We start from the raw sequence: 12738 nt of genomic DNA on the forward strand, positions 1-12738 counted from the left end.
TAATATCATCAACCATGTGTAGTTAACTACTGATTATGATTGATTGATTGTTTTTTATAAGATAAGTTTAATGCTAGCTAGCAACTTACCTTGGCTTCTTACTGCATTCGCGTAACAGGCAGTCTCCTTGTGGAGTGCAATGTAATCAGGTGGTAAGAGCGTTGGACTAGTTAACTGTAAGGCTGCAAGATTGAATCCTCCGAGCTGAAAAGGTCAAACCCTGTCGTTCTGCCCCTGAACGAGGCAGTTAACCCACCGTTCCTAGACTGTCATTGAAAATAAGAATGTGTTCTTAACTGACGTGCCTAGTTAAATAAAGATGAAATAAAGGTGTAAAAAAATATATCTATATTTAATAATATTGCCCAAATCGGTGCCCAAAAATTCGATTTCCAATTGTTCTGAAAACTTGAAATCAGCCCTAATTTATTTATTTATTTCATTAATCGGCCATTCGGATGAATCGGTCGACCTCTAGTTGCTACAACCTAGCCTATGAATGAAAGTTTACAGCGTAGGAGCCCACAGGTCGAGAGAAAAATTTGAGATGAGACAGTGACACATGGACAGACAGTGACACATTCAATACCGCCTTGCACACTATTGCCTGCATCTAGCTTATCTAGGGTGTAATTATTAGTCCAACAGTTGAAAACGAGAGTTTCTATTGGACAATTCAGGTATTTTTATTCCGTTACATTTACTTCCGTTTAAGAAAATTTTTCAACAGAATCGGTGGAATGAATACACCCTATTCACACATAAGCATAAGTTGACATTCATAGCAGCCACATTGTATTCCTTCTTGCCTCTATGCACTCTCCTCCTCTCATCTTTTCCCTTCGTTGTGGACTTCAATGACCAACACATCAGCTGTATGTGACCAGGCGAAAAAACAAACAAAAAATACAAACCAAACCACATCATAACCGCTACACACAGCCTACATAGTTTTCCCCATATTAGTTAAATAACGTCCCAGAACATAGCTAATAGAACTAGTACTTTAGTAAACCCACTACAATCATCCAGTAACGGGACCACCTGCAGGTCCCGGTGGCAAGAAAATTATAAAACCAAAAGCTTACTTTGACTTGTAAGAGTTCCAGTGTTGTGTTGGATAGTCATCTCAGCTAGCTAACATAGCATCCCTCTGTTTGAGCAGGATGTTTGAGTAACTAAACTAGCCAGCTACATTTGCTAGCTAAGAAAGTAAAACTGAAAAATATAATTTTCTCTTGGTTTTCCTTCATTTGCGAAGAAATGAATTTGTTAAAAAACTGTTCAACTTTGTCTTTCTCTCTCTTTGAGTCAACTACCCACCCAATTTTATGCACTCCAGCGCTAGCTAGCTGTAGCTTATGCTTTCAGTATTAGATTAATTCGCTGATACTTTGATTGGGTGGACAACATGTGACTTCATGCTGCAAGAGCTCTGCTAGTTTGGAGGATGTCCTCCGGAAGTTGTCATAATTACTCTGTAAGTTCATGGAAGGGGGTGAGAACCAAGAGCCACCTAGGTTTTGTATTGAAGTCAATGTACCAAGAGGAGGACGGAAGCTAGCTGTCCTCCGGCTACACCATGGTGCTACCCTACAGAGTGCTGTTGAGGCTACTGTAGACCTTCATTGCAAAACAGTGAATTATTTGGTGACATTAACATATTTAGTATAGTTTTATCTAAAAAAGGATAACCTTTTCAATGTTTTACAATTTTTCTTTATATGAAATTCACTGAGGAGGATGGTCCTCCCCTTCCTCCTCTGAGGAGCCTCGACTGCTGTATTCAGTGTTGGCAGCCAAGTGCCATCATTTGTTGTATAGGTTTCTTGACAATAGAAAACAAATTGTTCAATATAAATCAAGCACATCATTTGTCTCAAGGCTCAATCAAGGCTTGCACACATTTACTCTTCAAATTTACAGCCTGTTCAAATTCATTGTGGAGCAAAACCATTTAGATTCCCTTGGATTTTAGGAAAAAGACAAGCAAAATGTCAATGTAGGTGTAGAATAAACCTCTGACAATTACTTGTTGTTCAAATAACCATTTAATCCTTACTACAATTTAGTAGGATGGCAAAGTCTTCCTTCTTAGGAATTTGCCACAGTTAAAGGCTGTGACTCTAGTTAGTACTTTTCAATTACTTTCCCTGAGTACATTTGTGGGCGAGGTATGAAAGTGAAAATACAAGGCACATCACTCTGCATCCTTTTCGCCATTTGCATGTGGCTATAATTATAAAATGCAAATGTCCTCTATTTACCGAGGTATTCTCTCGATGGGACCAGAACTCCCCAGGGTTGTGTAGCACCACACAGAGCTTGGCTTAGTGGCGGAGATGGAACTGACTCCAATTAACTCAGCATGTCAATAATTATGCCGGTTTCCTGACGAGAGTCACTGTGGGGCAGCTAAAAGTTCACTGCCTACCTTGTCTAATTTACTCTCGCCAGACAGTCACATAGGAAATAAATAATCATTACTTGACCACGTTCTACTTGTGTATACAATGATGTGGCCTTTTCTGAAATATGAATAGGACATTGCTTTTGTGGTCAGTTATAATTGACTATTTACAATGTCCCAAATTCCTATGAATTTGATTTGAATTGATATGTGTTGATAGCAGAACGTGTTTAATATAATATACTGTTGAATACACTATGGTGTGCTTGCATTGATCATTTTAGTACGATCCCAATGACAATGGGGAATTGACATTCTTGATATTCTGTGTGGATTAGTCAGATGTTTTGATACAACATTTTAAATAATAATCTCTTCTTGATAGGGGCCAATTTGTTAATTAGATATTAGACACTAGTTATGGAGGTTATTTAACGAAGAAATGTTCTGAATAATTAATTAATGTCATAATTAGACTTTTAATTGAGAATGAATATGCATATATTGGAATAATTTCGTCGATTAAAATGCACAATCATGCTTTTAAACTCATTATGTAGATTATTGACTCGTGTCAATTTGTTGTGGTTTGCTTGTTGTGATTGGCTAAGGTTGGACTGGACCACTAGGTAGTCTTATGAACGTTGTCTTTTGTCGCTCAGAGCAAATACAGTATGTCATGAGCTCCTCACATCTTCATCTGCAGTCCCTCCCAAAGAGAGGCTGGTGTATAATGCAGTAATAAGATTTTTAGCCGGAATCATTTGAGAGTTCTTCCCCGGTACAAGAAATATCCTCAATTAAATACAAAGACAGACTTGCCACCAGTATATTACTTTTTCATTAATTTCAGTTTGCACTTGAATTCCAATGCATAGTTCTATGTGCTCCTCGGGTCCTCCTCACCTATAGACACACATAATGTGGTTTTGAAGTGGGTGGCTGATACAACATCTTGTAAATGTCTTTATCTTCCCTTGTTAATGTCCTTATCTTCCCTATCTCCATTAGGATTGAAACCTTATTTTTCTGGCAGCTTAACATCTTAATGCAATTGAAAGACCTACATTCTACACCAGAGTTGCCTTGGCAACAAAGTTTTCTTTCTTCACCGGAGATGCTGAGAGATCAATAGAGTATCCTCAATGGTGATGGCAGGAAACGCTAGAGCACAGATGGTCCTCAGAGAAACCATAAGCTCTGTGGCCTAGTTACCATTTGAATGCTTACACAATTGTTAGAGAACAATATTCTACCTAAAAGTATATGAGACAATTGATGTTTTGCGCTGATGAAACATATATATATTCAGACCGAGAACACATTCATTGTATAGTACTTTTGTTGTATGAAATGAGATTATGTTTTCTATAAGCTACTTTATTAATTTTACCTCTCCAGCTTCTAAAAAAGGGTCAGATTGATATAAATAATTTACACAAGCCAGGCACAGTGTGCTACCAGCAATAAAGCCTCCCGTGACATCCTGATGAACTGAATTAACCTAAATGCAAATGTACATATAGGAAATATACACATATGAATAAAATGGCTTGTCATAGTCTTAAACTTATTCATTATTGTTCATGTTCTGCTCTCTATATCTGGGGGTTCTTAGAAAAAAAAGTAGAACATATGTTTTCATTGGAAAACAATCAAAAGATTCATGTCATATGATATGAATCCTTGATGTGTCATATACAATAAAGAAATGGAAAGATAAAGAACATCTGATTCAAAGGAAAAGATGAAAGGCAAGCTAAAGACAAATCCAAAGACTGCCAGTCTAGACAAGGTTGTTATTTTCAAAAAATACATAGCCACGAATGATTGGTTATCCGTGGAGAACAGTCAGTTATCATCATATTCCTATACATGGGCTCCGTCTGTGATAAACATTGAGTGTTAAATGCATCAGCAACAAAGATTGATACCTGAAAGAGGGAAAAGTACTGCATGGGGATATAGCAGCAGTCATGAAAGAATGGGCTTTCATTGTGATATGGTGGTTATTACACCCAAGGATCTCTTTCTGCACCTGTCACTATAGACTTATGCTCTCAGAGCTGGATCAATAGCACTAAATGGGGATCAGAGAATCTGAACATCAGCCTCAACACCTAAGAACCATCTAATAATACCTCCATCTGATGGATTTAGAACCAAGGTCTCGTCATCTCACCTTCATGTTTTGTTGCTATGATTTACTTAACAGACTCATGTCTAATTCTGCAGTACAGTTCTGAAGCATGAAGAGTGAAGGGAGCATGAAAAGGCCATATAAATCCTTAAGCAGTGCTGACAAGTACCCCTTCTCCCATTAATTCCCTACACTGTTGTGAAGTTCAGAGCTAGACAAACACACAAAGCATATGGTATGATAGGGAAGTATATGACATATTAGCTCCATGTAAAAACAACACCGCAATTATTCAAATTTGGATGGGATCGACAGTCTGCTGGCATGGCATATTAGCCAATTTGTGTTTGTTTTGCTGGACTATTCTCTGTTTTTAAGGGATAATGCCAAAGCTGGGGCAGTACAGTTCAGTCATCTATCATCTCACCACGCTATCAACAACCTCTGACATGTCTCTCTGGTGACCGGTACCCTACTGGCAGTTTCAATCATCTTGGTTGATGACTCCATTTGTGTATGCTCATTATAAATTGTATGACATTTTAAACCCGCCAAATATACTTATTTTTAATGTATCTCTGCCCTTTCTTTCTCTATCTTTATCTGTTCCAGGATCTGGAACCTGATAGACAGACAGACGATGGAGCGTCTGGTTTTGTGTGTGCTGCTCTGTGTACTGCTGTGTGCGGTGCTGGTGAAGGGCTACAACTGCCCCGGCCGCTGCATCTGCCAGCATCTCTCCCCAACTCTGACTCTGCTCTGCGCTAAGACCGGTCTGTTGTTTGTGCCTCCAACCATCGACCGCAAGACCGTAGAGCTGCGTCTCACAGACAACTTCATCACCATTATCCGCAGGAAAGACTTTTTCAACATGACCAGCCTGGTTCACCTCACCCTGTCCCGTAACACCATCAGCCAGATCACGCCCAACGCCTTCCTGGGCCTGCGCTCTCTACGAGCCCTCCACATGGATGGCAACCGCCTCAGTGTCATCAAGAGCGACCACTTCAAAGGCCTGGTCAACCTTCGCCACCTCATACTGGGGAACAACCAGATCCACAATGTGGCCCCTACCTCCTTTGATGAGTTTGTGTCGACCATCGAGGACCTGGATCTGTCCAACAACAACCTGAGGACCCTGCCCTGGGAGGAGATAGGCAGGATGAGCCACATCAACACCCTCACCCTTGATCACAACCTGATTGATCACATTGGAGCTGGGACTTTCACGCTCCTCACCAAGCTGGTTCGTCTGGATATGACCTCCAACCGGCTGCAGAAGCTACCTCCAGACAGCCTGTTTCAGCACGCCCAGGTGCTGTCAGATGCCAAGGGCTCCAACCCATCCTCCCTGGCGGTGAGCTTCGGGGGAAACCCTCTCCACTGTAACTGCGAGCTGCTGTGGCTCCGCAGACTGACCCGGGAGGACGACCTGGAGACCTGCGCCTCCCCAGAGCATCTCATGGATAAGTACTTCTGGTCCATCCAGGAGGAGGAGTTCATCTGCGAGCCCCCGCTCATCACCAAACACATATCCACCAAGCCCTACGTCATGGAGGGTCAGGGGGTCACCCTCAAGTGCAAGGCCATGGGAGACCCGGACCCAGCCATCCACTGGCGCTTCCCCGACGGTAAGCTGGTGCACAACAACTCCCGCACTATCCTGTATGACAACGGTACCTTGGACATCCTCATCACCACCTTAAAGGACAGTGGTGCCTTCAACTGTGTGGCCTCCAATGCTGCCGGCATCGCCACAGCTGCTGTGGAGATCAACATGATCCCTCTGCCATTGCTCGTCAACAACACATTGCACCACATGCGTGAGGCCGATCGGGGCCTCTCTGACATCACCACCTCCTCAAAGTCAGGCAACGACACCAAGGGCCATGACAAGCACCAGGACAAGAGAGTGGTGGTGGCCGAGCTGACCTCCTCCTCGGCTGTGATTCGTTGGCCCTCCGAGCGCCACATCCCAGGCATCAGGATGTACCAGATCCAGTACAACAGCACTGCAGACGACACACTGGTTTACAGGTAAGCCATTTTGGGGCTGGGGCTGGAGAACTGGGAGCGCTGGGGCTGGAGAAATGGGAGCGCTGGGGCTGGAGAAATGGGAGCACTGGGGCTGGAGAAATGGGAGCGCTGGGGCTGGAGAAATGGGAATGCTGGGGCTGGAGAAATGGGAGCGCTGGGGCTGGAGGAATGGGAGCGCTGGGGCTGGAGGAATGGGAGCGCTGGGGCTGGAGGAATGGGAGCGCTGAGGCTGGAGGAATGGGAGCGCTGTGGCTGGAGGACTAGAGCTGGTGGAAAGCGGGTTTAGTTTGGTTTATTAGGATCCCCATTAGCCACTGCATATGCAGCAGGTACTGAGGTCTACATAAAACATACAAATATATGGCAAAGTACAGAACGGTTATAGACAAGGACATTAAACTCGACAACAAAAAAGGGGGTTGGGCTGGGGCTGCGTTGGGGCGGGGGGCGAAGGTCTGAGCCAGCTCTGGAGACGGTCTGAGCCATCTGGAAAGCCCATCTGCTGAATGACATGACAGTCCATTATAATAGATCCATAACTCCCAGAGCTGCATAGGTGCTGTATAATTAACTATGTCACTAAATGTAAGTAAGTGCACAATTTTATTATGGTTTTGGGATAAAAGAGTGTATAAACAGACTATATGTTGGTTTTAATAGAAAAAAATGCTTAGTATGACTTTACATTTGCAGTTGTTAGCTTTAGGCCTATGGGAAAACAAAAATTATACGATTAACACTTATGACTTGGCCTTTAGAGAGTAAATATAACCTTTTATCTAGCTTCAGCAGGCACTATCACTTCCCAGTCCTTATCACCAAACCAACAATAACCCCATCCCTTACCATAATCCCAATAGGACATAATTGTGCCCAGGAAACCCATGAGTCAGACATGAACATGATTGCTATCTGCTGCAGACTTCTACCATTTTGAAGAACTATCAGTGGAACATTAGGGGAACCCTGTTTAATATGATAGATATTACAACATGTCATTTATTCCACATTGATGAATGACTCACTAATCACATACAAGGTGTTGAGCTGCTATTTAGCAGTCAGCCGTATAGTATTTATTTAACTAGGTAAGTCAGTTAAGAACAACTTCTTATTTACAATGACAGCCTACCCCGGCCAAACTTGGGCGATGCTGGGCCAATTGTGCGCCACCAAATGGGGCTCCCAATCACAGCTGGATGTGATGCAGCCTGGATTCGAACCAGGTTCTGCAGTGTCTTAGACCACTGTGCCTTTCGGGACCCCAGTAATGAAAGGTTTGGTTGCATCACATTGATGAGTAAAAGCACAATGTGTCAAACAACAGAGATTATTATAGTAATGTATATGTTTCTTTCTTTGTTTTGGCTGGGCATGGTTCTCAATCAGGAACAGCTGACTATCGTTGTCTCTGATTGAGAACCATACCTAGGTAGCTTTTCCCTCCATTGTGTTGTGGGTAGTTATTTTCTGTTTGGTGTTTTTTGCACCTTACAGGACTGTTTCGGTTTCGTTCATTCTCTTTGTTATTTTGTTATTAGTGTTCAGTCTAAATAAAAAGCATGAACACTTACCACTCTGCGCTATGGTCCGATTATTCCTCATCCGACGACAACACCCGTTACAATCCGACGACAACACCCGTGATTTAATAAGCTATTCGCCTGTATAATGTTCTCCCTTATGATTATACAGCGACCTGAGTATTTGTCTTTAGGTGAGATATTTTTACCTACATGTGAGAACCATCAAGTGTTAGCATGCTTCTAATTATATTAACACAGATGTCAGCCTAAAGACAATGTTTTTCTCCTTCATGTTCAAAGACGATGTGTTTATTTCACACATCTAACTTGTCATCGCAACATGGGCATTTGGTCAGAAGCCTGCATTGTCCTTCCTTGTGTGTGTGTGTGTGTGTGTGTGTGTGTGTGTGTGTGTGTGTGTGTGTGTGTGTGTGTGTGTGTGTGTGTGTGTGTGTGTATATAGTACCAAAAGTCTGGACTCATTCAAATAAAATAAAAACAATTATTTGTCACAATAGAACAGGTGTAGTAGACCTTACAGTGAAATGCTTACTTAAAGGCCCTTAACCAACAATGCAGTTTTAAGAGAAATACCAAAAAAAGTATGAAATAAAAAGTACCCTCTGTAGTGTCTTGCGGTCGGAGGCCAATCCAGACAGTGATGCAACCTGTCAGGATTCCCTTTGTAGTCTGTAATAGTTTGCAAAACCTGCCACATCCGACGAGCGTCAGAGCCGGTGTAGTATGAGTCGATCTTAGTCTTGTATTGACACTTTGCCTATTCGATGGTTCGTCAGAAGGCATAGCGAGATTTCTTATAAGCTTCTTGAAAGCGGCAGCTCAACCCTTTAGCTCAGTTCGGATGTTGCTTGTAATCCAGGGCTTCTGTTTGGGGTAGGTACGTATGGTCACTGTGGGGACGACGTCATCGTTGCACTTATTGATGAAGCCAGTGACTGATGTGGTGTACTCCTCAATGCCAATTGGAAGAATCCCCACTCATATTCCAGTCTGTGCTAGCAAAGCAATCCTGTAACTCAGTATCTGCTTCATCTGACCAACTTTTTATTGACCGAGTCACTGGTGCTTCTTGCTTTAATTTTAGCCTGTAAGCAGGAATCAGGAGGATAGAATTATGGTCAGATTTGCCAAATGGAGTGCGAGGGAGGACATTGTATGCGCCTCTGTGTGTCGAGTAAAGGATGATCGTGAGATTCTTCCCCCTCTGGTTTCACATGTAACAAGCTGATAGAAATGAGGTGTAACGGATTTAAGTTTCCCTGCATTAAAGTCCATGGCCACTAGGAGCAACCCTCTCAATGAGCATTTTCCTGTTTGCTTATTGCGGTATACAGCTCATTGAGTGTGGTCTTAGTGCCAGGATCGGTCTGTGGTGTTATGCAGACAGCTACAAAGAAGTACAGATGAAAACTCTGTAGTTAGATAGTGTGGCCTACAGCTTATCATGATGTTGGTGTGCTGTGCCTTTTTTTCTCCACACATAGTGTTGTGTGTTCCTTTCAAACAACTCAACTTTAGTTTAATCTGTCCACAGAATATTTTGCCAGTAGCGCTGTGGAACATCCAGGTGCTCTTTGCAAACTTCAAACGTGCAGCAATGTTTTTATTGGACAGCAGTGGCTTCTTCCGTGGTGTCCTCCCATAAACATCTTGTTTAGTGTTTTACATATCGTACTCGTCAACAGAGATGTTAGCATGTTCCAGAGATTTCTGTAAGTCTTTAGCTGACACTAGGATTATTCTTAACCTCATTCAGCATTCTGCGCTGTGCTCTTGCAGTCATCTTTGCAGGACGCCCACTCCTGAGAGAGTAGCAACAGTGCTGAACTTTCTCCATTTATAGACAGTTTGTCTTACCATGGACTGATGAACATCAAGGCTTTTAGAGATACTTTTGTAACCCTTTCCAGCTTTATGCAAGTCAACAATTCTTAATCTTAGGTCTTCTGAGATTTATTTTGTTTGAGGCATGGTTCACATCAGGCAATGCTTCTTGTGAATAGCAAACTCACATTTTGTGAGTGTTTTTATAGGGCAGGGTAGCTCCAACCAACATCTCCAATCTTGTCTCATTGATTGGACTACAGGTTAGCTGATTCCTGACTCTAATTAGCTTTTGGAGAAGTCATTATCTTAGGAGTTCACATACTTTTTACAACGTACACTGAATGTTTAAATTATCTATTCAATATAGACAAAAAATAAAATAATTTGTGTGTTATTAGTTTGTTATTAGACTGTGTTTGTCTATTGTTGTGACTTAGATCAGATCAGATCAAATGATCAGATCAAATGTTATGACCAATTTATGCATAAATCCAGGTAATTCCAAAGGGTTCCCATACTTTTTCTTGCCACTCTATGGAATCATGTAGTAACAAAAAAATTGTTAAACAAATCAAAATATATTTTCTATTTGAGATTCTTCAAAGTAGCCACCTTTTGCTTTGAAGACAGCTTTGCACACTCTTGGCATTCTCTCAACCAGCATTATGAGGAAGTCACTTGGAATATCTTTCAATTAACTGTAGTGGCTTGTTAAAAGTTAATTTGTGGAATTTCTTTCCTTCTTAATGCATTTCATCCATTCAGTTGTGTTGTGACAAGGTAGGGTTGGTATACAGAAGATAGCCCTATTTGGTGAAAGACCAAGTCCATATTATGGCAAGAACAGCTCAAATGAGCAAAGAAAAACGACAGTCCATCAGTACTTGAAGACATGAAGGTCAGTCTATCAGGATAATTTCAGAACTTTGAACGTTTCTTTAGTTAAAACCTATATGGGATAGGCGTGACGCAAATATCCCACTTGGCCAATTGCCAGGGAAAATGCAGAGCGCCAGATTCAAATATAATACTATAAAATTCTAACTTTCATTAAATCAGACATGTAAGATACCAAATTAAAGCTACTCTCGTTGTGAATCCAGCCAACATGTCAGATTTCCAAAAGGCTTTTTGGCAAAAGCATAAGAAGCTATTATCTGATGATAGCACAACAGTAAACAAAGAGAGAAATAATATTTCAACCCTGCAGGCGCTACAGAAAACGCAGAAACAAAATATAAATCATACCTTACCTTTGACGAGCTTCTTTTGGTGGCACTCCAATATGTCCTATAAACATCACAATAGGTGCTTTTGTTCGATTAATTCCGTCCATATACAGTGGGGCAAAAAAGTATTTAGTCAGCCACCAATTGTGCAAGTTCTCCCACTTAAAAAGATGAGAGAGGCCTGTAATTTTCATCATAGGTACAATTCAACTATGACAGACAAAATGAAAAAAGAAATCCAGAAAATCACATTGTAGGATTTTTAATTTATTTATTTGCAAATGATGGTGGAATATAAGTATTTGGTCAATAACAAAAGTTTACCACAATATTTTGTTATATACCTTTTGTTGGCAATGACAGAGGTCAAACGTTTTCTGTAAATCTTCACAAGGTTTTCACACACTGTTGCTGGTATTTTGGCCCATTCCTCCATGCAGATCTCCTCTAGAGCAGTGATGTTTTGGGGCTGTTGCTGAGCAACACAGACTTTTAACTCCCTCCAAAGATTTTCTATGGGGTTGAGATCTGGAGACTGGCTGGGCCACTCCAGGACCTTGAAATGCTTCTTACGAAGCCACTCATTCGTTGCCCGGGTGGTGTGTTTGGGATCATTGTCATGCTGAAAGACCCAGCCACGATTCATCTTCAATGCCCTTGCTAATGGAAGGAGGTTTTCACTCAAAATCTCACGATCCATGGCCCCATTCATTCTTTCCTTTACACGGATAAGTCGTCCTGGTTCCTTTGCAGAAAAACACCCCCAAAGCATGATGTTTCCACCCCCTTGCTTCACAGTAGGTATGGTGTCCTTTGGATGCAACTCCGCATTCTTTGTCCTCCAAACACGACGAGTTAAGTTTTTACCAAAAAGTTATATTTTGGTTTCATCTGACCATATGACATTCAAATGAAATCAAATCAAATCAAATCCAATTTTATTTGTCACATACACATGGTTAGCAGATGTTAATGCAAGTGTAGCGAAATGCTTGTGCTTCTAGTTCCGACAATGCAGTAATAACCAACGAGTAATCTAGCTAACAATTCCAAAACTACTACCTTATACACATAAGTGTAAAGGGATAAAGAATATGTACATAAAGATATATGAATGAGTGATGGTACAGAGCGGCATAGGCAAGATGCAGTAGATGGTATCGAGTACAGTATATACATATGAGATGAGTATGTAAACAAAGTGGCATAGTATAAAGTGGCTAGTGATAAATGTATTACATAAAGATGCAGTAGATGATATAGAGTACAGTATATACGTATACATATGAGATAAATAATGTAGGGTATGTAAACATTATATTAAGTAGCATTGTTTAAAGTGGCTAGTGATATATTTTACATCAATTCCCATCAATTCCCATTATTAAAGTGGCTGGAGTTGAGTCAGTGTGTTGGCAGCAGCCACTCAATGTTAGTAGTGGCTGTTTAACAGTCTGATGGCCTTGAGATAGAAGCTGATATGAGTTTGGAGGGTACTATGGTGTTAAATGCTGAGCTGTAGTCGATGAACAGCATTCTCACATAGGT

General features: G+C 41.3%; 1 protein-coding gene across 1 annotated transcript in view; it reads left to right on the top strand.

The window, feature by feature from the left end:
* Positions 1–12738, top strand: part of LOC124006132 (leucine-rich repeat and fibronectin type III domain-containing protein 1-like) — a 126305-nt gene that overhangs the window by 109452 nt on the left and 4115 nt on the right. The window contains exon 4 of the mRNA XM_046315928.1: positions 5163–6587. Within this exon, the coding sequence (XP_046171884.1) occupies positions 5191–6587 (1397 nt within the window). The 5' untranslated portion in view covers positions 5163–5190. The remainder of the gene's footprint in view (positions 1–5162; positions 6588–12738) is intronic.

Source organism: Oncorhynchus gorbuscha, linkage group LG19 (genome assembly GCF_021184085.1).
Source record: "Oncorhynchus gorbuscha isolate QuinsamMale2020 ecotype Even-year linkage group LG19, OgorEven_v1.0, whole genome shotgun sequence".
Taxonomy (NCBI): Eukaryota; Metazoa; Chordata; class Actinopteri; order Salmoniformes; family Salmonidae; genus Oncorhynchus; species Oncorhynchus gorbuscha.